The sequence below is a fragment of the Camelus dromedarius genome, chromosome 7 (assembly GCF_036321535.1).
Source record: "Camelus dromedarius isolate mCamDro1 chromosome 7, mCamDro1.pat, whole genome shotgun sequence".
In the NCBI taxonomy this organism is placed as follows: Eukaryota; Metazoa; Chordata; class Mammalia; order Artiodactyla; family Camelidae; genus Camelus; species Camelus dromedarius.
The window spans coordinates 84,445,622-84,472,716 of NC_087442.1; the positions used below are offsets into that span (position 1 = coordinate 84,445,622).

The window sequence follows — 27,095 nt, forward strand, 5'->3', positions numbered from 1 at the left end:
TGATGCTGATGAGTGGCATTCTTTTCCATTCTGGCCTTAATTAGCTAAAACAAAGGTTTACTATTAATCGCAACGCTTTTGGTTAAGACGTTGTCATAGGTGCCAAATTATCTCAAGAAAGTAGCCCATGCGAGTGAGCGTGTGCGCTTTTTAAAATGAGATGTTGAATTTTAGAAAATGCTATTCGGCATCTCTTGAGATGGTCAGTCTGGTGGGTCTTCTCCTCTGACTCTTACAGGGTGAACAGAGTTACAGGATCCTGCAAGGTTTCTTTGATGTTTAGTAGGTTTTTACTCGCTTTCTGTCCCCGCTGAATCAGGATGCTCGAGGTACACCCCCTGCGAGGGGCAGCAGAGGGCTCCCCTCTCTGCCACCACAGCGATGCATGTGCCACTCTTTTGTCAGTGGCTTTTAGTTGCTGCAGGAGGAGACTGTAAACCTTGAGGTGACAGGCTAACTTGAGGTGGCTCCAAGGTCCATCAGCCGCAGACAAGTCAGACCAGCTCACAGTCGCCATTGGCCACTAAGCTTCTGAGTAGAAGGTCACTCACTGTGGTCGAGACCCAGGTGAGGTCTGCCCACCTGGGGACAGTCTGCACTGGTATCTGGAAAGCTGCTGGACAGAGCAGGAGACCCGAGACACAGCTCTGTGCTTTGCAGACTTGGGGACATTTTTATTGATCTCAGCTGCTTGTCTGCTTCAGGACAATGACGGCCAGCTGGAAGACTCCCTCTGGGCCAGGTGTCTTTCCTTGGAGTATGAACATTTTTGGATCCTCATGAGTGCTAACTAGGAAACTGGAGCACAGAGAGGTTAAGCAGCTCAATGCAGGTTGCACAGCCCCTGGTTCCTGCATCGCTGCGGTATCCTTCCCTTTGGCGGGTCAAGAAAGCCGCTCAGAAAGCCAAGTATCACTTCAAAATTAGCAATATTTTCCCTTGACTTGATTTGGATTTGTTTTTAAAGGAAGTATATATTTGTTGTGGGAAAGAAGAGGAAAGCATGACAAAGGGGAAAATCTGTAATTACGATGCCAGATGCCAGGAGTTGGCCACGGTTAACATTCTGTCCCACTGATGGAGTTCCCGTCCCACTGTTCAGCCACCCTGAGGGCCGAGGATGACATCTGCCCCCCAGATGTCAGCCCTGCCCACACAAAATAACTTAGCACAAAACCCTGAAAACTGATGACTGTGTGTGATACCTGCCTAAAGGCAGCCTCCTGGGCCCTCCCCACAGGAGAGCCAGCTCCCAATCTCACAGACACAACATCAACTTTTTTTTTTCCTTGATATTTACAAATGTGTCAGGTCCTAGAGGGAGAAAGAATTCACAGGAGCACAAGACACTCGCACATTAACTCAAGGCAGACTTCACAGTTTCTTTCTCTCCCGCTTGCAGTATTTTCCGTGCTTGGTTTCAGGCCCAGGGGAGGCCAGAGCACATCTGGAGATGGAAATGCGAGCCTCTGATTGGAAAATAACACATTCCCAGGCTGGTACCTGCTTAGGGAAAAATTTGGAGGGATGCACTGCAAAAGACTGATGATTTATTTCCAAGCAGAGATTGGGAGTGACTTAGGTTTTGTTTATTTACTTATTTAATATTTTTACAGCTTTCTGGAGATAGAATTGATAGACTGCTGATTGCATGTGTGTGAGCTGTGGAATCAAGCAGACTGTACCCTCTGCAGTTTCCCACGGGGTTTCTGTTGCATCTTAAAACTAGTGTGACACCCAGACTAGGAAACGGACATTGGAGCACCGAGTGTGTAGTCCTGTGCCATCTCATCACATGGTGGATTCGTGTAACCATCCACACGTGGCATTACATACAGAACATTTCCATCACCACCAAGGTCTCTCCCTGCTCAGGGTCACACCGCCTCCCTCCCCACAGCCATCCTTAACCCTGGTTCTCCCTGCCTGTAACTTTGTCACTTGAGAATTTGGTGTAAATGGAATCACACAGTGTGTGACCTTGGGAACTTGGCCATTTCATCACTCAGCTCCATGCCCCTGTGTCCTTCCAGGTTATCGTTGGGGTGGGTAGCGCCTTCCTTTCCGTGGCTGGCTGGCACGGCGTGGCTGGGATGGCTCACCTTTGTTCAGCCACTCACCTGCTGAAGGACATTTAGGTTGCTTTCAACTTGTATATTACATATACAACTACTATAAACATGCAGGTACAGATTTTTATGTAGACATAAATTTTCATTTTCTCAGATTGATGCTCAGGTGTGCCATTAATGGGTCATGTTTTTTTCTTTTGTTTTTTGAGGGGTGGTAATGGTTTATTGATTGACTGATTGATTGATTGATTTACTGGAAGTGCTGAGGATTGAACCCAGGACCATGTGCATCCTAAGCATGTGGTCTACAACTGTAGCCTCCCCACTTCTTCTCTCTTTTATAGGGAACAGCCAAACTGTTTCCTGGAGTGACCGTCCCATTTCACCTTCCCATCAGCTGTGTGTGCGTGATCCAGTTTTCTCTGCTTCCTTGCCAGCACTTGGTCCCGTCACTTCTTTTTTTTTCCAAACATTACTGTTGTAATAAATGTGTGGGGATATCTCTTTGTGATTTTATTTTATATTTCCCTGATGGCTAACGATGTCGCACATCTCTTCAAGTGTTTATTTTTCTATCCGTATGTTCCTCTCTTTGGTGAAATGCCTCTTGTATCCTTTGCTTTCTAATTGGATTTTCTATTTTCGTGTTTGATAGTTACACCTATGATCCATTCTGAGTTAGTTCTTTAAAATTAAGTGTGAGGTTTGGGTTAAGGTTTATTTATTTGTTTTTGCTAATGGCTCTGCAGAGGCCCCAGCACTGTTTGTTGAAAAGCCAAGCTTCTTCCATTGAACTGCTTTTGCACTTTGTCAAAAATCAGTTGCCCGTTGCAGAGGAGGGGATAGCTCACGTGGTGGAGCGCATGCTTAGCATGCACGAGGTCCTGGGTTCAATCCCCAGTACCTCCTCTAAATATAAAGAAATAAATAAAGCTTAATATCTCCCCCCCAAAAAACCAGAAAACCACCACCAACAACAAAAAATCAGTTGCCCATACTTGTGTGAGGCTGTTTCTGGGCTCTGTGTTCTGTTCCCTTGATCTGTGTGTCTATCTGTCCCTGTGCCAACACCACATTGTCTGGATTTAGATAGTAAGTCGCTGTCAGTCACTGTCAGAGTGATTGCTCTCACTTGATTCTTTTTAAGAAAAAGGAGCTATTCTAGTCCCTTTGCCATTCCATTTCATATTTAGAATAAACTTGTATTTCTACCAAAAAAAAAAAAAAAGTCCTTCTACGATTTGAGGGGAATTACGTTAAACTTGTGTCCATCCACGTGGGGAGAATTGACATCTTCACTATGTTGAGTCTTCTAATCCTTGATAGTATGTCCATTTACTGTGGTCTGCTTTGCTTTCTTTCACTGGCGCTCTGTAGTTTTCAGCCTACAGTTCTGTACGTGTTTTGTTAGATTCACTAGTATTTCACTTTCTCAGTGATTGTAAATGCTACTGTATCTTAATTTTGGTCTTCACGTGCTCATAGCTAGTATGAAGAAATATGATTGACTTTCAATGTTTATCTTGTATCCTGTGACCCTGTGGAACTTACTCATTCGTTCCAGGATCTTTTCTTCCATCAGGATTTTCTATGTAGGCTATCATCTGCAAATAGGGACAGCTTTCTTTCTGTCTGATCTACCTGCTTTTTATTTCCTTTTCTTACCTTACCACACCGGTTAGGGGGGTTCTAGCGCTATATCGAATAGGAGAGTGAGACGGACAGCTCTGACTGCAGATTGTAGAGGGACAACATTCTGTCTTTTACCATTGAGTGTGATGTTAGCTGTAGACGTTTTTCATCAAGTTGGGCAGGTTCCCCTCCATTCCTGGTTTTCTGAGCATGTTTATCATGAATGGATATTGAATTTTGTCCAGTGCTTTTTCTGTATCAATCGATATGACCATGGGGTTTTCCACATGATGGTTAATGTGGTTTTAACATAATGAATTGCACTGATGTTCAAATATTTAAGCAGCCTTGCGTATCTTGAAATGGTCATGCTATATACCTCTATATATTGCTAAATTCTATCTACTAATGTTTTGCCAAGGATTTTTTCCATCAATATTCATGAGGAATATGGCCTCAAATGTCTTTTTTTTTTTTTTTTTTTTTTTTTGCTGTCTTAGTCTGGTTTTGGTGTCAGGTTAATGTTGACTTTATAAAGTGAGCTGGGAACTGTTACCTCCTCTTCTATTTTCTAGAATCTATTGTATAGAATTTTTGTTAATTTTTATTTAACTGTTTGGTAGAATTCTCTGGTGAAATCATCTCGGCCTGGAGATTACTTTTTCATGAATTTTAAAATTATGAATTAACTTTCTTTAGCAATTACAGGGCTATTCCAATTATCTTTCCTGTTGGGTGAGTTGTGGTAGTTTGTGTGTTTCAAGGAGTAGGTCATTGATCTAAGCTGTCAGATTTACGTGCTAGAGACCTACTGATTTTATCAGTATTTTCAAAGAGCCAAGTTCATTGCTGTGTGCTGGGCACTGTCCAGTTCTCACATATGGGGCCCAGAAACCCTCCACACGGAGCCACCACTCAGGTGCCGTGTAACCCCACTTACAGACACGGGAGCCCAAACACCAGTGATGAGATAACTCACCTGGGATCTTGCCGCCAGCAGGTGGTGGAGCCACACCTGCATCTCAGATCCCCACACCAGGCCCCCCAGACTCTGCAGTGGGCGAGGATCCAGAAGGAGGGACACATAAGAGTTCTCTTTTTTGGTAAGTGGAGAGTTTGACAACATTTCTCCCTTTCTTCCCGTGATGGGCAGCGGAGGGCGCTGAGAACGGCCTCGGAAAAGCTCAGAAACCGCTCCTCTTTCTCTACAAACGTGGTCCACGCCACCCCCGGGACACGCGTCAACAGGTACATCGGCCGCCTCCTGGAAGCCCGGCAGATGGAGCTGGAGATGGCGGACCTGAACTTCTTCACCCTGAAGTACAAGCAGGCTGAGCGAGAGAGGAAGGTAGGTGCCGGCGTGGGGGCGGTCGGGGGTGGCGGGAGGCTGGGGCCCTGGGACATCCTGTGGGCGTGGGTGTGGCCCTTCTCAATGCTGCAGTGGTTCTGGGCATCCCCGGCACCCTTGGGAAGACCCTGGTGTCTCCAGGAAGCCAAGGCCACTGACGGGGGATTTCTGTCTTGTAGTACCACCAGCTTCAGGACGAGTATTTTACCAGCGCCGTCATTCTGGCCCTCATTCTGGCCGCCTTGTTCGGCCTTGTCTACCTGCTGATAATCCCGCAGTAAGTGTTATTCTGGGGCCATCCGTCAGAGGTCACCAAGAGTCCTTTGCTTTTCAAGTTCAGGTTCGACTCCCGCAGTCACAGTCCCACGGTGCCCCTGCCCCTGGAGGGCGTTGAGAACAGTCTCAGAAAAACTCAGAAACCACTCCTCTTTCTCTACAAACGAGGTCCACACCCCCCCACCCCGGGACACGCGTCATTTCCTGGAGGAACTGGCTGTGCGAGCCTGCTGGCTGGTGTGCGGGGCTGCTGGTTCTCAGTTTTTAATTTTAACTTTACTCAATTCTAAGCCCTCTCCGTCCACAGCACGTGCACCACTGGCTTCATGACAGTTTCTGTGAGAGGAAACAGACCAGACAGGCACCCTGATTTCCAGGTGCTTGTCCACAAATTTTCAGAAACATTAAAATGAGAAAAAGTAGGTTCTGGAAAGGAACGCAGACATAATAATTTTAATAACATTTCATCCTTATGAGTGAAAGTGAGTTTGGGAGTTTTGGGTTTGGGGCAAGAAAGACCCCAGAAAATCTCCACTTTTCTTGCAGACCTACAGCTTTGTTAATAAACCTCCCAAGTGGAGTGATTCCCCTGCGAGTTTCCAGAAAACACATGGAAGCCACCCCCAGCCCCAGACACTGTGGACACGCAGTGGCCGTCTGCATGGCCCTGCCTGGGGATCCAACTTTTTCTAGAAAAACCCTTTGTAGATGAGGCCCAGGAAGAGGGCAGTGCCCAGCAGCCAAGTCTGTGCAGCCCTCGTCCTTCCTGCACGAGGAGAGCGCCTCTCAGGCGCTCCCAGGGCTAGAGGGACCCTGGGGTGGCGGGGAACTTAGAGGGGACACAGGAAGGGCTCCTCTGCTAGAAAAGGACCAGCACGGGCAGCTCCCCAGAGACCACTGCTGCTTCCCCAGGTCTGGGACCCGGGTGGGGCAGGGGAGGAAGGGCGCGGTTCCAGGCATCCTCTGGGCACCTGTCACCTGGCCCAGCCTGCAGGGACTGTGTGTCATCTGTCCTAGGAGTGTGGCCGTCCTGCTCCTGCTGGTGTTTTGCATCTGCTTCCTGGTGTCCTGTGTCCTGTACCTGCACATCACCCGGGTCCAGGTACGTGCACGGTGTGTCCTGTACCTGCTCCTCACCTGATCCAGGTACACGCGTGTGTGTGTGATGTACCTGCACGTTACCTGGTCCAGATGCACGTGTGTGTGTCTTGTACCTGCCTGTCACCTGCACAGGTAAGTGCACGGCCTCTGCATGCCCTCTTAGCAGGACAGGTGGAGGCAGTTTGTCCCTCACCTTCTGGCAGGTGAAAAGACTTGTCCATGTGGGAGAAACTCACTGGGCCCCATCCTGTGTGGGTGCTGTTTGGAGTTCTGGGAGCGTGCCCCGTAGACACATGGGGTGGGTGTGGATGGTGATTGAATAAATGAACACAAGGGGTGACACTGTTCCCTCCAAAGGAGGGTCCTGTGCCCTGTCGTGTGATCGTGTCATAGACTGGGGCCTCCACACTCTCGAAGATTCTTCCTTGGCTTTGGAGCCAGGGTTGAGCTTGTGGCCCCGTGCCGCCCGAGGCTCCCAGGAGAGGGCTCTGTTCTGAACCTTCTTTTTCAAAAGTCCCATTTCCCCCCTAGACCCCAAGCTGTCATGTTTGAGAGACCCTGGGTTATCTTTGTACAATTCTTGAAAACAACTACTTTGTGAGAAGATTGAATCTAGGTGTATTTATTAAAATTCTTTATTATTCATGGGTACCTTCTTGATTTAGGTTGAGACAAAAAAAAAAAAAATGCTATTTGAATAAACAGCCACAATCCTAGCTCTTTGATTTCATAGATGGAGTGGCATCTGATTGGGTCAAGTGAAATTTCCCACTTCACATAAGATGGCTTTATTCAGCTAATTTCAAGTGAAAGCATCGCAAATAGATGCTGGTTTCTAAGTCCTGTCACACTCGTCCCCAGTGTTGGGGACCTGTGTGCCTGGTGGACAAGCAGCTCTCCTGGTGGAGGGGGCCCAGGCTCCGCCAGCCCCTTTCTTTCTGAATGTCCACTCACCCCTCCTCGCCCTCCCTCGTCGGCCTGAGCATTTTTTCTAAGTGTGATTTTGACCCAGCACGGCAGCAGGTCCCCCTCCCGGCTGCGGGTCAGGAAGCAGCTTGGGCGGAGCGCACGGTCCTGACGGCAGGCGGCTTCAGTTCACCCAGCCAGCATGTGTCTGTTCAGGGGCGACCCACGTGCTCACACTCTCCCCTCCTGAGGCCCTGGACATGACAGCAGGGCTCTGAGTTCACCATGGGGCTTGTGCAGAAGACTGGGGCCAGGAGACAGGGGGGGCATGGTCGGCAGGATCCGGCTGGGGAGGATGGGGGCCGGCAGGTGGGACAGAACTGTCCAGCAGAGGCCCAGCGCGTACCGAGGAAGGGAGATGCCAGTGGGCACAGCTGTGCACGCGGCTCAGTTGGGACCCATTGCAGCCACACATCCCCAAGAAGGCTTGGGAGTCAGCAGAGGGCTTTCCTCCATGACATGGAAGTGGCCACAGCCAGGGCATCAGGGCCGGTGTGGCAGCTCTGGGACCACCTCGGCCCTTCACCCACCCCACTGGCTCCCTCGTCACTAGGGGCTGCCAGCTCTATGGCCTTCGTGTCTTTGTCTGTGAAAGGGATGGGAATTGGAGCTGATATTCGCGAAGTCCTGGGAGCAGGGCCTGGGACGCCATAGGCGCAACTGAACGTTCTTAGAACAAGAGGAGAAGCTGGTGAAGCAAAGGGGCGGGATCCCTGTCTGTCCTGGAGGCCAGGATGCCGTGACCAGAGGAGGCGCTCCACAGGGCTCAGAGTGGAGGGCGGGAGAGAGGTGGCTGGAGAGTCACGGTGAGGGCTGGAAAGGGGCAGAGCTGGACCGACCAGGTGTGCGGATCCAGCTGAGGCTGCGTGGCCTGCCGTGGGCGTTTCTGCAGTGGTGCTGGCCCTGGGTGGCGATGTGGTGGGACCAGGGCCGAGCAGGCGGGGCGGGGGGAGGAGGAGCAGTGAGGAGGGCGCCAGAGGGGTGCACACTGGACCAGTCACTGGGCACCTGCAGTTTCAGGTGCACTTTGCTCTCTGGGGCTCCAGGCCTCTCTGGTTCCTGGGGACACGAGGGTGATGTGACTTGGAAGGAGGCCGTTGTGCCTTAGACAGCAACCCCCCTCATCTTTCTCACCCAGGCGTGGTGCTGATGGTCATATTTCAGCCTCATTTTTCCATCCACTGTCCCAGTCACCCCTTTGTGGTCTTCTGAGCACAGGCAGAGGGGCTCCATCAGGAGGTGAGAGTCCTCACATGAGCTTCCTCCACTCTCTGGGTTACCAAGACCAAACTCGTTTTGCTCGCCGCATGACAGGCCAGTAAATCGGGAGACGAGGTGTTGGGGCAAGAAGTAGTGACTGTATTTAGAAAACCGGCTGACTTGAGAAGATGGCAAACTAATGTCCTGGAGAACCATCTTCTCCAAGTCACAATACAGGCTCCTTTTATACTAAAAAGGAGATGGGGTGTGGTTGGTTGTTGCAGACTTCTTGGTGCAGGAATTCTGTTCTTGGAATTCTTTGTTCTTGCAGCTGTCCACGTGGGTCAGGTCATGGTGTCCCTGTAAAACCTCTAACAAAACAAATGTTATTTTCTATTCTGCAACTTGTCATCTCTAAGTACAAAAGTATTAATATCTTTAAAGGTCAGAGCTCAGAGAACAGGCTCTCCTGTCTATTTCAGGCTAAAGGCAACATTGTTTTACAAAAGGTGCGGAGCTAGCAAGACTGAGCCTAGAAAACAGGGTACAGGGTTAAAGCGAAAGAAACAGATCTAATACGAAGTCAAATTTGTTCTTTTCTGTTACACCTGCTGCCCTGGGAGGGCTGGCCTCCAGGGAGGAAGAGCGCCCCCAGCCCAGCCCACCCTAGACCCTGAGAACCCTGCAGTGGGTGGGGAAGGCAAGGAGGAGGTTTGCAGCTCTGGTGAGATAAACTAGACATGGTTGATGAATGGACAGTGAGTAGAAAGTTAGAAAACCTCTAGGTTTTCCCTCTTTGGGAAGAGAGAGGGAGCCCCAGCAGAGGGCAGCGACCCCAGAGACAAACCCAAGAGCTCCTGCCAGCCCCTGCAAATGCCCAGTCCTGGTCCTCATGTTACATCATTTTCTGCCGCAGCCCCAGTGGCTCCCGCAGTGTGTCTGTGTGGGACTGAGTTCGTTTATTTAGCATAGATTGTCAGTGTTTTTTAAACTTCAGATTGCAACTCACCGGGGGCTGTGAAATCTTTTGTGTGTGTGTGTGTGTGAGTTGTAAACAAAAGAAACAGAACAAGAATGAATGAAAATGTCGGTCTATCGATTGTCATCAGGGTTTTCTGGAACTCTTTGAGTTGTGTGTGTCTGTGCAACTGTGATTTACAACATGGTTCTTAGTTTGTCGCCTGGTTGGAAGCCTTTGAATGCCCCGCTCCCCCCGCAGTGGGAGTACGTGGTCCAGGGAGCCGGGCCACGCCTCCTCCTGGCCCCTAACACACGGCAGGAGCCCTGAGAATAAGCCAGGAGCACGGCCGGCTGAGTGGAGAAGGATGTGGTTGTGTAGTTGTCCCCTTTGCCTAGACTGTTTAAACTCCGCAGCCACAGGGCTGAGGCACGGTGGGGTCATCACTCAGCGGCCACCCTGCCTCCCACGACCATTTGGTGCAGCTGCGGTGCTCCTGTGTCGTGTCCCGGTCACGGCATGCTCCGCGGCTTCTCTCCCTGCAGAGCACAGGCTCTCGCTCCACATTTGCCCTGCATCCTCCTGCCTTGTGACCTCGTCCCGCTGTTGGGGTCCTTTGTGAAATTCAGCTCCGGCTGTGAACTGCCTCTGGCCGTGGGGTCCGGGACACCCAGCCTGGCCATTGCTACACAGTCACTTTCTGAGACAGTGACAGCGAGCTTTGAGGATGGTCCAACAGCTAACACCCCACTGGGCCGCCTTTGATTAATCGTGGGTCCCGTTCTAGGGGCATTTTCCATTGTTCATGTCGGATCAGCTGTCTTTTTTTGGTGTTAACGACAAATTAGTTCTCGTGCTATTGTTTGGTCTGTGTGTGTATCTGTCTCAGCTCAATGTGAGCTGAGCAACCCGCTCTGTGTCCTGGTCTGTAGAGCGAGTGAGGTTGGCTGGTGGTGTCCGGGCCCCGGTTCCTCACCTGTAGATCAGGGATCGTAATGAACCCGACTTCACGGGGTGGGAGGGTTAGAGGGGTAACCACACGCACGGCCCAGGGCACCCTCGCTGGTCCATGCTTTCTGCACGGTCCCGTGGTCTCTATTTTTGTTTTCATTTCTAGTTTCAGAAGTGTGATTCTAAGATCTTCTGACTATCCTTGAAATCATTTGTCGAATATTATAAAAATGTGTTTAAATAGGCTTAACAAAAATTGTATAAAGCCTGTGTAAAGAAAATGATAAAACTTAAAGCATGTAAGAGAAGAAACAAATAAAGGGAAATTCTCACCATCTCTGATATAGAAGGATGCAGTATTATAAAAATGTCAAGTTAATCTATTCAGTGAATTTCAGTGCCAGTCAGTGTCACAGGGTAGAGCAGATGGTGGGAAGTGTTGCGCTTTTGAATTTAAAGATGTCGCCTTTCAGTTTTTTAATTTTGGCAACTTTTTCACCTGGGAGATTAATTATATGAAAACAGCCAGGAAACGTGTGTGGAAGATGAATTATGGGTGAGGATCTTGCCGCGTTCAGATGGTTCTGGACGTTCTGTACTGTGAATTATCTGCTGTGGCCACAAACGACTTTGTAAAACAGGTTGTGTTTTCAACAGTATTTTATCTTTCAGTGTTTTCCAGGATGCCTGACGATCCAGATCCGCACCGTCTTGTGTATCTTCATAGTCATCTTAATCTACTCTGTGGCCCAAGGATGTGTGGTGAGCCTGTCTGCGGGGGCTGGGCATGGAGAGAGCCGTGAGGTGCAGGGATGAGGGGCATCTGCAGGAGCCGCACTGGAGGGCCCGTCCCTAGGATGGGGAGGGAAACAAGGGGGTCAGAGATGGGCCTGGGGTGCCCCAGGAAGCCAGGGCGAGGGGGACATCACCCAGTGGAGGAAACGTGATCGGCCCTTCGTAGTGTGCCTAGGACAGAAGCTGGGCAGAGAAATAAGAAGGAGAGGGTGGTGGGGAGAACAGGATGGAGCTGAGTGGTTTAGAAGGATGGTAGGGGTCTCGTGCCCCCCAGCCCAGATCCTGGGGCTCCCCTTCTAGTAGTGAGGAGCCTCAAAGGGCCGGAACTGGGTGGGAGTGTCCGAGGCCCTGCTGATGGCACTTGGGGAGTGGGTCAGAGCCAGAGGCTGGAGAGAGCGGGGGAGGAGGGGGTGCTGTGTGCCCTGAGTGGGGCCCTCTCCACACTCCTGGCCCCTCCATCCCCCTCCAGGTGGGCTGCCTGCCCTGGGCCTGGAGCTCCAGCCCCAACGGGTCCCTGATGATCCTGTCATCTGGGGGCCGGGCCCCAGTGCTGCCTGCCCTGCCCTGCGAGTCTGCACCCCATGCCCTGCTGTGCGGCCTCGTGGGCACCCTCCCGCTGGCCATATTCCTGCGGGTCTCCTCCTTGCTCAAAATGATCCTGCTCGGCGTGCTCACCACATCCTACATCCTGGTCCTGGAGCTCAGCGGGTACACAAAGGCCGTTGGGTAGGTACGCTGCTCCTGCCAGAGCCCATGGGCGGGCATCTCAAATACCTGCCTGTGATGCCCCGTGTTCCAATTTGCTGACTAGAAGCTCGTTACTGCCAGGGTTTCTCCCTTTCTTCACTTGGGTGCCAGTTCCAGCAAGTCCTTGGGGTTTCCCCATGAGATGTGGCTCTCAGCCCGGGTCAGTCCCAGGCACCTCTGGGGGTGTCACGTCTGAGGGGCCCTCTTTGGACGGGTCCTATGTTCTTGGCACTGACGTGGGTTTTCCTTCTTCTCTTTCACAAGGGGCGGCAGCATCTCCGGGCGCAGCTTCGAGCCGATCATGGCCATCCTGCTGTTCTCCTGTGCGCTGGCCCTGCACGCCCGGCAGGTGGATGTCAAGCTGCGGCTGGACTACCTCTGGGCCGCGCAGGCAAGAGGAGCCCCTCTGCTTCCTTGGGGGTCGGCAAGGGAGTCCCTTGGGAGGGGTGTCACATGGGGGCTCCCGGCTAGACGCCAGCAGCCATGTGGGTGGTGTTAGGTGTAAGGACCACTGCAGGGGGGTCTTGCAGTGGGGGAGAGAGACGAGGCTCCACCCTAATACAGCAAGGGCAGGTGGGCTTGTATAGCCAAGGGGCAGAGTGGGGGCAGTGGATGCAAAGTTACTAAGAGGAGAGATCAGAGGTGAGGGGTTTCTAAGCTGATCTAACAAGATTCATGCTGAGGACAGGCCAAGGTGATCAGACATCACCTGAGAAGGGAAGGAGATGAGGAACCCAATCAGATGTGTAGGGTGATCGGATGTCAGGGATGAGGTGTCTGGTTGAGCTGGCTCAGCAGGGTTCTTGCTAAAACTGGACGATGTGGAAGTGAACAGGGATGCCCCAAAGTCAGGGCCCAGTTGGGAAGAGGGTTCAGAGTCTGGTCCAGGAGAGAATCTTGTCAGGTGGCGGGTTGTTGAGCGAGTGAAGGAAACATGGATGAGCAGGTGAGTGACTAATGGAGGATCCCGCCCTCCCCAGGCGGAGGAGGAGCGGGACGACATGGAGAGGGTGAAGCTGGACAACAAGAGGATCCTCTTCAACCTCCTGCCGGCCCACGTCGCCCAGCACTTCCTCATGTCCAACCCCCGGAACATGGTGAGCGTGCGGCCTGCGTGGCAGCTGCTTCCCGGGCACTGAGACCCAGCAGGGTGCTCCTCCCAGCCGAGCTGGTCTGGTGGGGGTTGCAGCTGGAGGTCCGACCCAGAGGGACCCTCCTCCAGCCTAAAGTCGCAGAGGGTGGCCATTTCCAAGCCCTCAGCTGCACTGAGGATGGGAGGCCCCCTGCCCACCCCCAAGGGTAGGGCAGAGGCTGGGCCATCAGGAGGCCCCTGGGTTGTGGGATTGACAGATGACCAGAACTGGTGTGTCCTCCCCTTTGATCCTGAAAGAGAGAGTAACATTCACCAGCCCCACAAGGCAGGAGATCGGGTTTCAGGAAACCACACTCAAGGGGAAAAGTGCTGTTTCAAGGCCTTTATGTTCTGAGTGGCGCCCCCTCCTGGCTGAGTTTGTGTGGACTGCCTGGCCCTGCCCATCTGGCTGCAGGGCCGGTGGTTCATTCCCTCCTCCGTGTTCAGCGCAGTCAGGGGCCATGACCTAGAGGTGAAGCTCTAAAACCACCCCAGCAGCACAGCGCAGGGCTTAGAAAAGCTGGCTCAAAAATAAAGAGGCTCAGGTTGGCTTTTTAGGTCCTAAAGGCACAAACACCAAGACTCAGCTTGACCAGCTTTGGCCTGAAATAGCTCCCGGGCTCATCTCTCATCCTGCTGGGCCTGGGGCTGTCCAGAGCGGTTTGTTTTCCCAGAACAGTGTGTCCCTCCCTGGTGCCTCCTCCCCTCCTCGCAGGGGGCTCTGCTCCCACCTGTGAGCTGAACGACCTCGCGGTGTCCTGGGCGCTCCGAGCCCCCTCCTTGTGCGGTGTGGGGTCCCAGCACATCCTGGCAGCCCAGGCAGGGGTTCCTGGTGGGGCCTGTCCCCAGCACCAGCGCTGAAAGCTGCTCTGGTCCCGGCTTCGGCGCTGGTGGCTGACCCGACCTTTGACCCCCAGGACCTGTACTACCAGTCGTACTCGCAGGTGGGGGTCATGTTCGCCTCCATCCCCAACTTCAACGACTTCTACATCGAGCTGGACGGCAACAACATGGGGGTAGAGTGTCTGCGCCTCCTGAACGAGATAATCGCCGACTTTGATGAGGTAAGGGCCGCCCCACTGCCCCGACTCCCTGGGGCCTGAGGGCGCCTGGGTGCCCAGCCCCCAACAGTTCTGAAGTGTAGCATGTTCTCTGCAGATGCACATACACTTTGTCTCCTTGGGAATCCCAACGGACTTTGACCGTTGAGGAAGGGGCTTTGCCTTAGGTTGGGGAGGATGGGTTCTGGGCTAGGAGGCGGGGTGCTGGTACCTGTACCCTACCTTGTAAGTGCTGGGCTCAGGTGGGTGGCCTCACTTACAGGGTGGGCGGATGGGAATCTCTGCAGCCTCCACCCTGGGTCCCATGTCTGTGCCAGATCTTCCCTCGCTGGGGGCCCGCCCTCCTGGGTGGTTGTGATCTCAGCTCCTGAAAGACAGTGTGTTCTGTATGCTTCCCCCGGCTCCTCTTTTAAATGCCTTTGCAGGAGCCCCTGAGGCCTGTGTTTCTTAGTTTTTCAGTTCAGCCCCAGAACTTGTCTCATAGCCACATGAAGAAGACACGTTGCTTTCCATCACGTGCCCATCCGCTCCGCAGTTGCTCCTGGTGGCTATACACTGCCGTGACTTGTCTAAAATGTTATGTAACATTTAACAGTTTTGTGTTTCAAACAAAGCTCATGGACAAAGACTTTTACAAGGACCTGGAGAAGATCAAGACCATTGGGAGTACCTACATGGCTGCTGTGGGGCTGGCGCCCACAGCCGGGACCAAGGTGAGTGCCTGCCCGCTGTCCAGGTGTGCCCTGCTCAGAGACTAGGTCCCAGTTCTGCCCCAAACTGCCCAGGGACCATGGACAGAGTCCCCACTGTGGGCTTTGGTTTGCCCTTTGCATTGGATTAGGGCAGCAGCCTGCAGGCTGTCTTGTCAGTGACCAGCTCTCTCTAGACACGACCTCCTGTGGAAAGTCAACAGAGGGAAGGCCCGTCATAGGGACTTCCTCCAGCCCTGCCCCCTCCCCACCAGCACCCTACCACCACCACTGTGGCAGCCTGGCACCACTGAATGTTCCCTTTTCCTGATGCAGGATTGTGAATAAAGTCCTCAGGTTGCTCCTATAAAAGAGGCAGAAAAAGAAAGGAAGATGTTAAAAAAAAATAAAAATAAAAGTGCGATGGCTAGAAAGCAGTTGTACATACAGTAGATACTAATCTAATTGTATCAATAATCACCTTAAATGTGAATGGTCTAAATATACCAATTAAAGAACAGAAACTGACCAAGTGGCTAAAAAACAAGATCCAACTAGATTTTCTGCAAGAAACACACTTTAAATATAAAAACACATACACATTAAAAATAAAAGGATGTAAACAACCCAAATGTCCATCAACAGATGACTGGATAAAGATGTGGTGGTACATATATATGATGGAACACTACTCAGCCATGAAAAAGAATAAAATAATGCCATTTGCAACAATATGGATGGACCTGAAGATTGTCATTCTAAATGAAGTGGGCTGGAAAGAGAAAGAAAAATGCCATATGACTTCATTTATATGAGGAATCTAAAAACTAATAATAATAATGACACAAATGAACTAACTATTATTTTGATGTCTTGAATATGTGTCAGCACATCTGACTGTCCTTTATGATTGGATTACCACATTCTGTTGATTCTTATTTTGTAGTTGGCTTTTTTCCTTTGATAACTGTGTAAGTTTAAAAGGCTAAAGATCTAATCTGTTCTTAGAAACAGTAATTAGTACATATACGTAATCTAAAAAAAGTCCAGTATACTGTATATATGTATTCACATGCAATATAATGTGTATGTGCAGTCAAACTATAGTAATTCTACCTAATAAAACTGAAAAAAAAGAAATAAAGAACAGAATCTTAAAAAAAAAAGGATGTAGAAATAAATACAATGGCAGCACTATTAAAAACTCAAGTAGCTATCTTAATTTCAGACAAAGCAAGCTTCAGATCAAGGAAAACGATCAGGGATGAAGAGGGTCATTACATAGTGAAAAACGAGTCAATTCTCCAAGAAGACACAACAATCTTCAATATTTATACACTTAACAACAGGGGGCCAAAACTGATAGATCCGCATGGAGAAATAGATGAATCCACTATTACAGTTGGAGAATTTAGTGCCACACTATCAGTAATTGGTAGATCCAGTCGGGTGGAAATCTGTAGAGATAGTTGAACTGAACAGCGTTGTCAGTCACCTGGATGTAATTGACATCTATCGACTACTTCATTCAACAACCGCAGAATACGCTGCTTTTGAAGCTCACATGAAACATTTACCAAGATAGACCACACTCTGGGCCATAAAACTCAGTTTAACAAATTCAAAAGAATTGTAATCATATAAAGTATATTCTCACACCAGAATGGAGTTAAAGTAGAAATCTATTTCTAGGAGATAATTGGAAAATTCCAAAATATTTGGAGATGGAGCCATACACTTCTAAATGACAAATGGGACAAAGAAGAAATCTCAAGAGAAGTTGAAAAATAATTTGAAATTAATGAAATTGAAAATATAACTTATGAAAATTTATGGGATGCAGAAAAGGCAGTATTTAGAGAGAAATTTCTATTATTGAATTCATATATTAGAAAAGAAAACCAATCCAAAATCAATAGTTTTAATTTCCCCCTTAGAAAACTAGAGAAAGAAGAATCATCTAACCTCAAGCAAGAAGAAGAGAAGAAATAATAAAAGTCAGAGCACAAATCAATGAAATTAAAGACAAGAAAACAATCAAGAGAATTGACAAAACCAAAAATTTGGCTCTTTGAGAAGATCAAAAAAATTGATAATCTCTAGCCATGCCAACCAAGAAAAAAGGGAGAAGACACAAATATTAGAAATTAAAGAGGGGCCATTTCCACTGGACCAACGGATATTAAAAAGATATTAACATATATTGTGAACAACTCTATGGTGCTGCACTGGAGGTCCTAACTAGTAGTCCAATAAGGGAAGGACAGTAAATAGAAGATTTGTGAATTGCAAAAGTAGGAATGGAGCCATCATTCTCAACTAAAAATATTTAAACTGCTAAAATTTTTAAGTGAGTTTACCAAACTTGCTGGATATAAAATTAACATATGAATTTCTGTTTTATCTCTGTATATTAGCTGTAGACAATTAGAAAATCAAACATTTTAAAAGTTACTATTTCCAATTAATCTTTACAACTATATGCCCACAAGTTTGATAAATGAGGAGAAACGGACCAATTTTTTGAAAGACACAATCTCCCAAAACTCACCTGAGAAGAAACCGATAATCTGGGTGGGGAATATGTCTATTAAATACATTGAATCAATAATTAATAACTTTCCAAAACAGAAGGTGCTGGGCATAGATGGGTTTCCTGGTGGATTCTGTGAAACATTTAAGGAAGAAATCATCCCAGTTCCCTACAATCTCTTCCAGGATATAGAAGTAGAAGAAATACTTTCTAACTCATTCTGTGAGTCCAGCATTAGCATGATATTGAACCAGATAAAGAAATTACAAAAAGGAAAATTATGGGCCAGTATTTCTTTTGAACACAGATGCATAAATTCTCAACAAATATTAGCCAGTTGAATCCAGCAAGGTTCGAAAAGAACTATACACCACAAACGAGTTGTTGAATTTATTCCAGATAGGCAAGGCTGGCTCAACATGTCAAAATTAATAAAATTCACCTTATCAACAGGATAAAGAAGAGAAATCACATTAATGGATGCAGAAAAATTATTTGACAGCCTAGAACACTCATTCCTGATTTAAAGAAAAATTTTTCATCAAACTACATATAGAAGGAAATTTCCTCAACTTGATAAAAAACACCTACCAAAAAAACCCTGTAGCTTAACCACATGCATAATGATGAGAAATGCCTTCCCCCTGAGGAAAGGAGCATGGCAAGCAAGCCCTTCTCACCACTCCTATTTGACATTCATGCTGGAAGTCCTAACTAGTGCAGTAAGGCAAGAAAAGGAAATAAAGGTACATAGACGGAAGGAAGGAAGGGATAAAACTCTCTTTGTTCCTAGATAACGTGAATGTTTATGTAGAAAATAAAAAAGAATCAACAAAATATCTGCAGTAAGCAATTACAGCAAGGTTGCAAAATGCAAAGTTAATAGACAAAAGTCAATTACTTGCTTATATACCAGCAATGAACAAGTGGAATTTAAAAATACAGTACCGTTTATATTAGCACTCCCTCCCTCAAAATTAAATATTAGGTACAAACTTTTAAAGATATATGTAGTATGTCTATGAGGAAAACTGTAAAACTCGGATGAAAAAAATCAAAGGTCTAAATAAGCAGAAAGATAGTCAGTGTTTCTGCGTAGAAAGACATCATTAAGACATCAGTGATTCCCAACTTGACCTGTAGATGTAACTCAAGCAGCCCGGCTGCTGCACTGCTGATGTGGAGATCAAATCCCTGAGCTCGTCAGGGGTAAAGGCTGCGCCCCTCCCCGACAGATCGCTGGCCAAGTGTCCCTGCTGCCTCTGCCCTTGCACCCCTTGAACGTAATAACCCGTGTCTGCTCACATCCAGGCGAAGAAGTGCATCTCCTCCCACCTCAGCACGTTGGCAGATTTTGCCATCGAGATGTTCGACGTCCTGGATGAGATCAACTACCAGTCTTACAATGACTTTGTGCTCCGTGTCGGTACGTGGCTGCAGGCCGTCCCATCCCGGGGGCCAGCACACCCTTCCCGCACCCGCCCCAGGAGCTGGTGGCCATGGCCCTGCCCTAGGAGGTCATTGGTCCAGGCTCCCTTGTCTCAGGAAGGAGGGTGGAGCCACCCAGATGAGTGAGTGGGACTCAGGGACAGCTGGGTGTGCCTCAGAGCTGGGTATCAGTGACTTAGGACCTGGAAGAGTTATTGTCCAGCTCACAAAACACATGAGAAATGTAGATTGTCTTAGAGGCTTTCAGATACACCTCTGAGTCCACACTTAGCTGGGGGAAGATGCCCCATTTCCCTGTCAGCAGGCCCAGAACACTGGGGCCGCGGCTGTGCGGAGCCCAGCTGTGCAGACTCAAGCCGGGTCCCTTGTCCTCCTGGGGTCACTTCCCTCACATGTGCGTGAGGAGGGGGACCATCGGAGCTCTAAGTTCCTTTCTAGCTTTTATAAATCTATAGGGTTTTGTTTTTCACTCTTAAATTCAGCTTTTTTCCAGGAAGAAAATAATTTCCCACAAAAATTCTTGCTAGTCAAGAATATAGTTAAAGTAGAGATTTATGATTTTTTTTAAAAAAATCTTTCTGTCTTAACTATTTTAGGTTTTTCAATTTATTTTTCAGTGGGGGAGGTAATTAGGTTTATTTATTTACTTTTTTAACAGGGGTGCTGGGGATTGAACCCAGGATCTCTTGCATGCTAAGCACACACTCTTCCACTGAGCTATACCCTCCTCCCTACAGATTTATGGTTTCTTTCTCTTTTTCCTTTCTCTCTCTCTCTCTCTTTCCTGCTAGTCACGATATAGTTAGTTGAACTGGACATTTCTGGCTGTTTTACAATTCACACATCTAGTGGCCTTAAGAGCAGGACTGAGCGCTGGGTTTGAGTGTGAGGGGGGCGGCAGGTGTCCATCAGAGTGGGTGGAGTTCTGATGCGCTTAAGCTAACTTAGACCTGGTGCCTGGCCTGAGGGACGGGCTGGAGATGGGGGCAGGCCGCCCTCTGCTCACCCCTAGCGGTCAGTTCTCCGGGGCTGCGAGCTCAGATTAATAGATGTACTGGTGTGACAGGGAACAGATCCAAGTGTCCAGCAGGGAAATTCTATTGTTTACTCTCCCACTGAGAACCCACCAGCCAGTGCCCTCTGTGCCTGGATGGCTGGTCACATGAGGCTGGATCCTGGCTCCATCTCGTTCACGTGGACTGGGGCATCCGGGGTGGTAGAGGGTGGCTCTCTGTGTCCCACTTGCCATCTGGGAAGTGGGCCCTTTGGGGCTCTTCCTCGAGGTCCCACATCCACCTGGCCCAAGGCTGAGCACTCCCAGCTCACACCGTCCAGTTCTGCCCGCTTCTCCCACATTCTCCCACGGATGCCAGCACTGCCTGCCCAGGCTTTGGGGAATCGACTAGGCCAGTATCTGAAGTGTTATTAACATACTTGGCTGAGCTCAGAAAAATCGATGCCCAAGGACAGAATCAGAAGATACAACCTGGTGTTGGCCCAGACACAGCTGGGGCACCCGGGCCAGTGTCACTCCGCAGGCCGGGTGGACCCCGAATCACATAAAGAGAAGGGGGCCTCCGCTCTCCTTCAGAGCATCCTGAAATACTTCGTTCTGGGCCCCACTCCCGAAGGAGCCGAGGGATCCCACCCAGGGAAACAGTCTGGAGCTGCTGTCCTTTCTGAAAGAGGGAGCTGCTGTTGGGGGGACACACACTGTGGCTCTACAGACTGAAAGGTCAGCCTGCTTAGCAGCAGGACTCGGCCTGAGGATGCTGTTCCAGGAAGTGGGACTTTTTCTGGGGATCAGGACTGCTTCCTGGCAGTGTGGGGTGCCAGCAGGGGCTGGGAGCAGCCGCTCAGTGATGCTGTGGGGTCCCTGATTTAGGGAGGGTGGTTGCACTTGGTGACCCCAGGAATCCATGACCTCACAAGGGCCAGCTCCTCCCCTCCAAAGTCTCCCCACTAACACCACACCGGGACTGTTTTCCAGGCATCAACGTTGGCCCCGTGGTGGCCGGAGTAATTGGAGCTCGCAGGCCCCAGTATGACATCTGGGGAAACACAGTCAATGTGGCCAGTCGGATGGACAGCACCGGGGTCCAGGGCAGGATCCAGGTCAGTGCATTCAGAGTTCCCAAGGTACAGGTGCCCATTCCTGCAGGCGGGAGAGGCAAGGGTCAGGCGTGGGCCAGCCACCCAGCTCTGCAGCCTGCATCCTCCCTTCCTCGTCTGCCTCTTCTGGGTGGGGACACAATGCTGCATGAAGGTACGCTGATGGGGGCTCATTGTGTCTGCGGCCTTGGGGGTTGATCCCTTTGTGGCCATGCGGAGAGTCAGGGTGGTGAGTGACCAGGACAGCTGGGGACAGTGAGTGATGGCTCCTTAGAAGGGAAGGGGCTTCCTCGCCGTTTGAAGGGCAGAGTGCTGTGGGGCCACCTGACCTGGGATGAGACCCTGGTGCTGTGACCCCAGCGGGGAGCCATCTGAAGGTTTCGAGGACAGTGGACCCTGCTTTCATGGGTAGGTGGGAGTGTGGATCCACTCTCTGAATTTCCTTTAGAACAAGCAAGTGTGAGTCAGCTGGAGCCTGGACGCTGCAGGCCTCTGGGAGCCTCAGAGGGAAGGAGCCTGTCCCCTGGGTGTGGCTGTGGCTGTGGCTGTTCTCTGGGGACCCCGGGGGACAGGGCAGAGAGTGCAGCACTTGACAAGCAGGGCTGCTGCCTTCCTGCTGTGGCCTGGCCTTGGGGCGGTGACAGAGAATTGTTCGCTCAATGGCTGTCACCACGTTGCAGCCAGTTAGCGCTGGTCTTTTTGCTGTATCACAGAGTCGCACTTGGTCCTCTGCAGACCCTGTGAGATGTGCATTCATCCCGGGTTTTGACAAAGACACTGGGGTGCAGCCCCCTGCAGGATGTGGTTCCAGTGAGAAGGTTGCGAGCCTGGGGCTCTCCCACCTTGTGCCTGTACGATTCCGGTGGCCCCACCTGGCATTCGCTGGGCACTAACTCTTGGTCAGGTACCTTGGTGGGTCCCTTGGATCCATCAGCTTGAACGACCAGCAGACCAAAATCCTTATGGCGCTCTCTTGCTGCTCAGAACGTAGGTGGGATCTCCGTGCAGCATCTGTGGTTCTTTTTTTTAAGCTTCCCTTAAGGTGGTGAAACACACATAACATAAAATTGACCATCTTGGGCAGTTTTAAGTGCCCGGCTCGGTAGTGCTAAGGGCACGCACATTGTCGTATGGCTGTCGATCCCAGGTCACTGTGTTCCTTCCCTAACAGGATCTTTCACCCTCGTTCCTTGCAGCCTTCCCTAAGAGCTGGTCATGTCCCAGGGCAGACCTGGCGGGAGCCCCACCCACTCTCCAGCCTGGCTATGTCCAGAGCCAGCGTCACGTTTCTAAGTTTCAGGAGTCAGATTGAGTCGGCCACTCCTCTGCTCAGAACCGCCCCTGTTCCCTCAGCCTCTTTTGAGGGCTGTTTGCCATCACGTGGCCTCCCCCACACCATCCAGCCTCCCCCAGCTGCTGCCTGGCGATGTCCGCGTCTGGGCTCCCACAGGGCAGTGCTGCGGCTTGGCTCCGCGGTCCCTCTGCATGGACCTCCCGGGAAGGCCTGCATCAAGCAAGATTTTTGCAGACCAGGCCCCTCGTCTTCCTCCATTTGGCTTGAGTGTCAGCACCCATGCACTTGGGACAGGGCAGGACAAGAGCGGGGCTCTGCTGACATTTGTCAGCCTGGGTGAGACCAGCAGTCCCTGCCCCCGGCCTGGCCACGTGACCGCCCTCTTCGCTGACGGCGCTTTCGGCCCATCGGGCTCCTGCCCGCTGTTTTAAGGGAGAAACACTTATGCTCCCCTGTTGTGTGGTTCTTTTAGGGGTTCATGGTCATGGTCCAGGAGAGAGCCCCTTCCCTGTGCTGGCCCACATTAAACCTTTGCTTCTTCCCTTGAAGAAGGGAGTGAGAGACTGGGATTTTAATGTTAAAGGTTTGTAAAGAGGCATCTTACTTTTTCCTTAAAATAATGTCAATTAGACATCGCCTGCTGGAATTCTCATTCCTCAGCCCTCTGGTGGAAGCTTTTTTCTTCTGTGTCAAAAATCCAAAAAAGGAGACTCCCTCCCACCCGTGTCTCCTCTCCCAGGAGAGGCAGGCGAGGGTTCTGTGCAGACTGAAGTCCCAGGGACATCTCGGGGCCCCGTTTTCCAAGCAGTAAGGCAGCCAAGGGAAGGCTGACCACAACGATGCCCAGATTCCACCTGGGCTGTCCGCTTGGGGACCGAACAGATGCTTCCCTGGAAATGCCTCCAGGGGGCCCAGCACTTGTTCTCAGGCAGAGTGAGGTCGATGTGGCTGTGGGGTGGGTCCTCCCCTGCCGGCCGGGCCTCACAGGGAACTCTAGGGAGCGTTCCCAGCTCGACTCTGCCTTGACACAGGGACCCTCACGCAGATGGCTAAGAATCGGACATTCTGGGGGATGCCTTCGTGGCCTCTTGAGGCCCTTGTGTCTCTGAGCTCCTGACCTAGGCACTCGCCAGGACCCACCCCGGTAACAGCACGCACTGTCCTGATTCACAGCCTGGGACTTCCTGGCTGGACTCTCAAGGCTGAGGGGCGTACAGGGGCAGCTTGCAGCCCGGAAGGTCCCCCTGGCCCGTCCCCACCTGCTGTCAGACCTCGGCTTTGCTGTGTGTGGCGGTGGGTCATCCTCACCTCCAGCATTTCTTTGCACGATGTTTTGGATTTTTTATTACCTTTCTTCATAAAACAAGTGGAAACAGTAAAAGGAGAAGCTCAGGGTCAGGATCAGACTCAGAGGTTTTGTCGGCGTGTCAGTGTGTATCTTGGGGTTCAAGCAGGACTTTGGGGTCTCCAGAGCACAGGTCTCTAAACAGATGAATTGTGGGTTCAGTTGTGAAAGGAAAGAGCAAAACGGAGCCTTTGATCATGATCCATTTTTCCACCTTGCGTCTTAGAGGCCTCATCTGAGTGGTGACCTCGGTGTCTCCCCTGGTAACCAGCCAGTTTCTGGCTGAGTTCCATGAAGAACTTCAGGGTGCGCTGAGCGAGCCCTGCGGGGGACCTGAGTGAGGCTCTCACCGTCGTGTGGCTTTAGACCGGGGCCTTTGGGGCCACCCGCCAGCCAGCGCCCTGGGGAGTTTAAGCGCTCCCCCCTTTCTCTTGACCATCTGAGTCTCCGTGACTGTGATAGCCACCGTCAGGCTGACCAAGTTACTCTTCTTGTCAGCGGACAGCATCCTTCTCATTTACCAGGTGTGGGAGGGACCACCTGACCAGCTCCCAAGGCTGAGAGATGGAGCCCATCTGGCGAGGGTCCAGGCCTCAGGCGTCCACCTCCCCTTCCCTGTCTGGGTGGGTGGATGGCGGCATCCGGTTCCTCCCCAGGGCACTTTCTGCAGACGCCAGGCAGCCCCCAGCCCCTCCGTGCCAGCACCAGCCAGGGCCTCGCTGAGGAGCAGCTGCAGAAATTGGCAGAGGTCGTTAATTAAGGGCACTGGTAGCGCCCTGGGCCGCCTCCTATAGGTCGAGCAGACGCAGTTCCACCCCCTCCTGTCTACACTGGATCAGCCAGTTTTGTTTGTTTCTCCCCAGGGGCTTTTAGAGTCATCGACGGATTTCACTGTCCAGGGAGCTGGGCAGCTTCTGATTTTCTGTGGTCATGTGTGATTTCTGTGCTTCCCTGGATAAACAGTTTTCTGCAGGCCTTGGTTGCCCGCCTACGTTCCTTCCTTCCTTCCTTCCTTCCTTCCTTCCTTCCTTCCTTCCTTCCTTCCTTCCTTCCTTCTTTCATTCAACAAGCACTTATGAATACGGAGCCCTGGTAAGACGTGATGAGATAGACCAGACCCCTTGTGTGGGGCACTCACTGTCCAGAGAGGGAGTTGACGCTGTGCATGCCAGAAGCAGGCCGATGGTTAGTGAGCGCGAGGGCCACGCGGGAGAAAGGCCAGGTTCCAGCCCATCGGGCAGGGGAGAGAGCAGTCCTCTGCCCAGCTCTGCCAGGGACTGACACCCTGGGGACCTGAGACCCTGGGCCCTGGATGGGCTGAGTCATTTTAACTAAAGATCCCAGAGATGACATGGGGTGGGGGAGGCTGGGGGGGGTTTCAGAGCAGCACCCGGGGGGATCAGGAGGGAGGTGGTCTCCTCCTTCAGTGTAAGGCGAGGAGGAACCAAGTTACTATGTCCTCTTCTGCTTAAAGAACCTTATTAGAAAGTGCTTTTTCCTCTATCTTTTTTTTTAACTTTGTGAGGCAGGAATTCTAGCTAGCATTGTGTGGGAACCCAAGAATTGAGGGAGTTAAGTCATGTCCCGTTGTCACTAGGGGAATGTGCCTACTGCCCTGTCTGTGCTGGTGGCTCCACTTTTGGGCCCACAGAAGCCCCAGGAGCCTGGGCACCCCACCTGGGTCCTGAGGGCTCTGTGCCGGCCACAGGGATACGAGCCTGGTGCTGGCCCCTTCCTGCCAGTCCCCGACCCTCGAAGTTGTCCGAGGTTACTGCAGGTGCCGAGAGCCCTGCAGAGAGCCGGGCCTGCTCCTGTCTGTCCACAGCTGGAGCTCGATGTCTGCACATCTGGCTGGAGCTTGGGGTGACCACGGAACTCACACTCTGTCCCCTTCCAGCCCACCCATCATCCATGGGGAACACTATCCTCGCCTGCTTGTCTGGGGCCGGTTAGGCCCCTCTTGAGTCCCCTGCTCTCTTTGTGGGATCACGTCCTTCTCACAGAGTGAGCAGAGTCACCACAGGAGGAGCAGAGGACCCAGCTCCCAGGCTGGGCTAGGGAGGCCAGGGGCTGAGTGATCAGGGTGGGCCGTGCAGGTGGAGGAGGGACCCCTCTGTGGGTTCCCCACTGACCAAGAGTGATGCCCGCATGTCTCTGCTGCAGGTGACCGAGGAAGTTCACCGGCTGCTGCGGCGGGGCACGTACCGCTTCGTGTGCCGAGGCAAAGTCAGCGTCAAGGGCAAGGGCGAGATGCTGACATACTTCCTGGAAGGCAGGACCGACGGAAACGGCTCCCAAACCAGGTCCATGAACTCAGAGCGGAAAATGTGTCTTTATGGAAGAGGTGGCTTCCAGAGCAGACTGGCCACGGCCCACCCCCCAGTGCCCCCTGCGGCCAGCCTCTCAGTCAGAGCCGGGATGGGGGCTCTGCAGGGCTCGGGGTTCACCCCCTGTCCCCCAGGTCAGCACTTGCCCCCTGGAGCAGCTGGGAAGGAGGCTTAGTGGAGCCCAGACGGGCTACTGGGGACACAGGGCACAAATGCTCGGGGCTTCAGGGGCCTCAGGCTCCTGCAGGGACCAGCCCGGGCAGCAGAGCAGGGCCAGGGGCCAGCGGCCAGGCTGGAGAAGAGTTACTGTCCAGGCATGGCCCCAAGCAGCTGGGCAGCGACTCCAGTGAGGGGACAGCCCTGGCCGCACGGACGCCAAGGCTTTCCCGGCGGCTGCCTGTTCCATCCTCTCCTTGGTGCCAGAGGGAGGTTGGCCGGGTCAGTTTCGGGCCTCGGGACCTTCAGAACATCCACCAGGGCTGCAGGCTGTGGGGAGAGCCCTGGAGGTCTGACTGGCAGGTTGACAGGGGGACCCACCTTGAGTGTGCCCCGAGACGGGTCAGCATCAGTCCAGCTGTGTCCCTGGGGGCGGCTCCAGCCCTGGGCAGCGGCCTGCAGAGCCCAGAGTGGGAGTCAGGGCTCTCTCAGCTGGGCCAGAGCTGGACAGACCTAGACGGACGGCTTGGGGAGAATTGAGAAGCCCTGTACCACCGCACGGAGGGTGGTGCCCTCTGGCTTTCTTCAAGGTTGGTTTTTCACTAAGAGCCAGACTCGGGTCTCCTGGAATTCTTGGGGGCCCTGCAGCCACATCTCTGTACGGTGACCAGCACACTTCCTGCTCCGCCTGTGCGTTCTCCACCTGCCCCTCCTGAGCGTATCGGCTCCCGTCAAATCCGGACATTCCCTTTTCTGCCCACGTCACTGTGTTTGTTCAAAGGAGAGAAGGTGGTCGGTGTCATTTCTTACCTCTCTGCAGTGGCGTCTTGGGTTTCTGTTTGCTGAACGACAGCGCGAGACTGTTGATTTTGAAAACGAGTGAACCTCATGACCATGGGAAATCTTCCTGGATGGAAGGCATTTCTCTAGCAGAACCGGGCCCTGGACATG

The 27,095-nt window shown here is 51.6% G+C and overlaps 1 protein-coding gene across 1 annotated transcript in view; it reads left to right on the forward strand.

The window, feature by feature from the left end:
* The window catches only part of ADCY1 (adenylate cyclase 1), a 98,112-nt gene extending 71,494 nt beyond the window's left edge, over positions 1-26,618 (forward strand). Inside the window, exons 9-20 of the mRNA XM_031454568.2 lie at positions 4,858-5,052; positions 5,232-5,329; positions 6,346-6,430; positions 11,177-11,266; positions 11,769-12,025; positions 12,311-12,437; positions 13,027-13,143; positions 14,096-14,242; positions 14,854-14,952; positions 18,773-18,887; positions 20,901-21,025; positions 25,825-26,618. Coding sequence (XP_031310428.2) covers positions 4,858-5,052; positions 5,232-5,329; positions 6,346-6,430; positions 11,177-11,266; positions 11,769-12,025; positions 12,311-12,437; positions 13,027-13,143; positions 14,096-14,242; positions 14,854-14,952; positions 18,773-18,887; positions 20,901-21,025; positions 25,825-26,163 — 1,794 coding nt within the window. The 3' untranslated portion in view covers positions 26,164-26,618. The remainder of the gene's footprint in view (positions 1-4,857; positions 5,053-5,231; positions 5,330-6,345; positions 6,431-11,176; positions 11,267-11,768; positions 12,026-12,310; positions 12,438-13,026; positions 13,144-14,095; positions 14,243-14,853; positions 14,953-18,772; positions 18,888-20,900; positions 21,026-25,824) is intronic.
* The last annotated feature ends 477 nt before the right edge of the window (positions 26,619-27,095 follow it).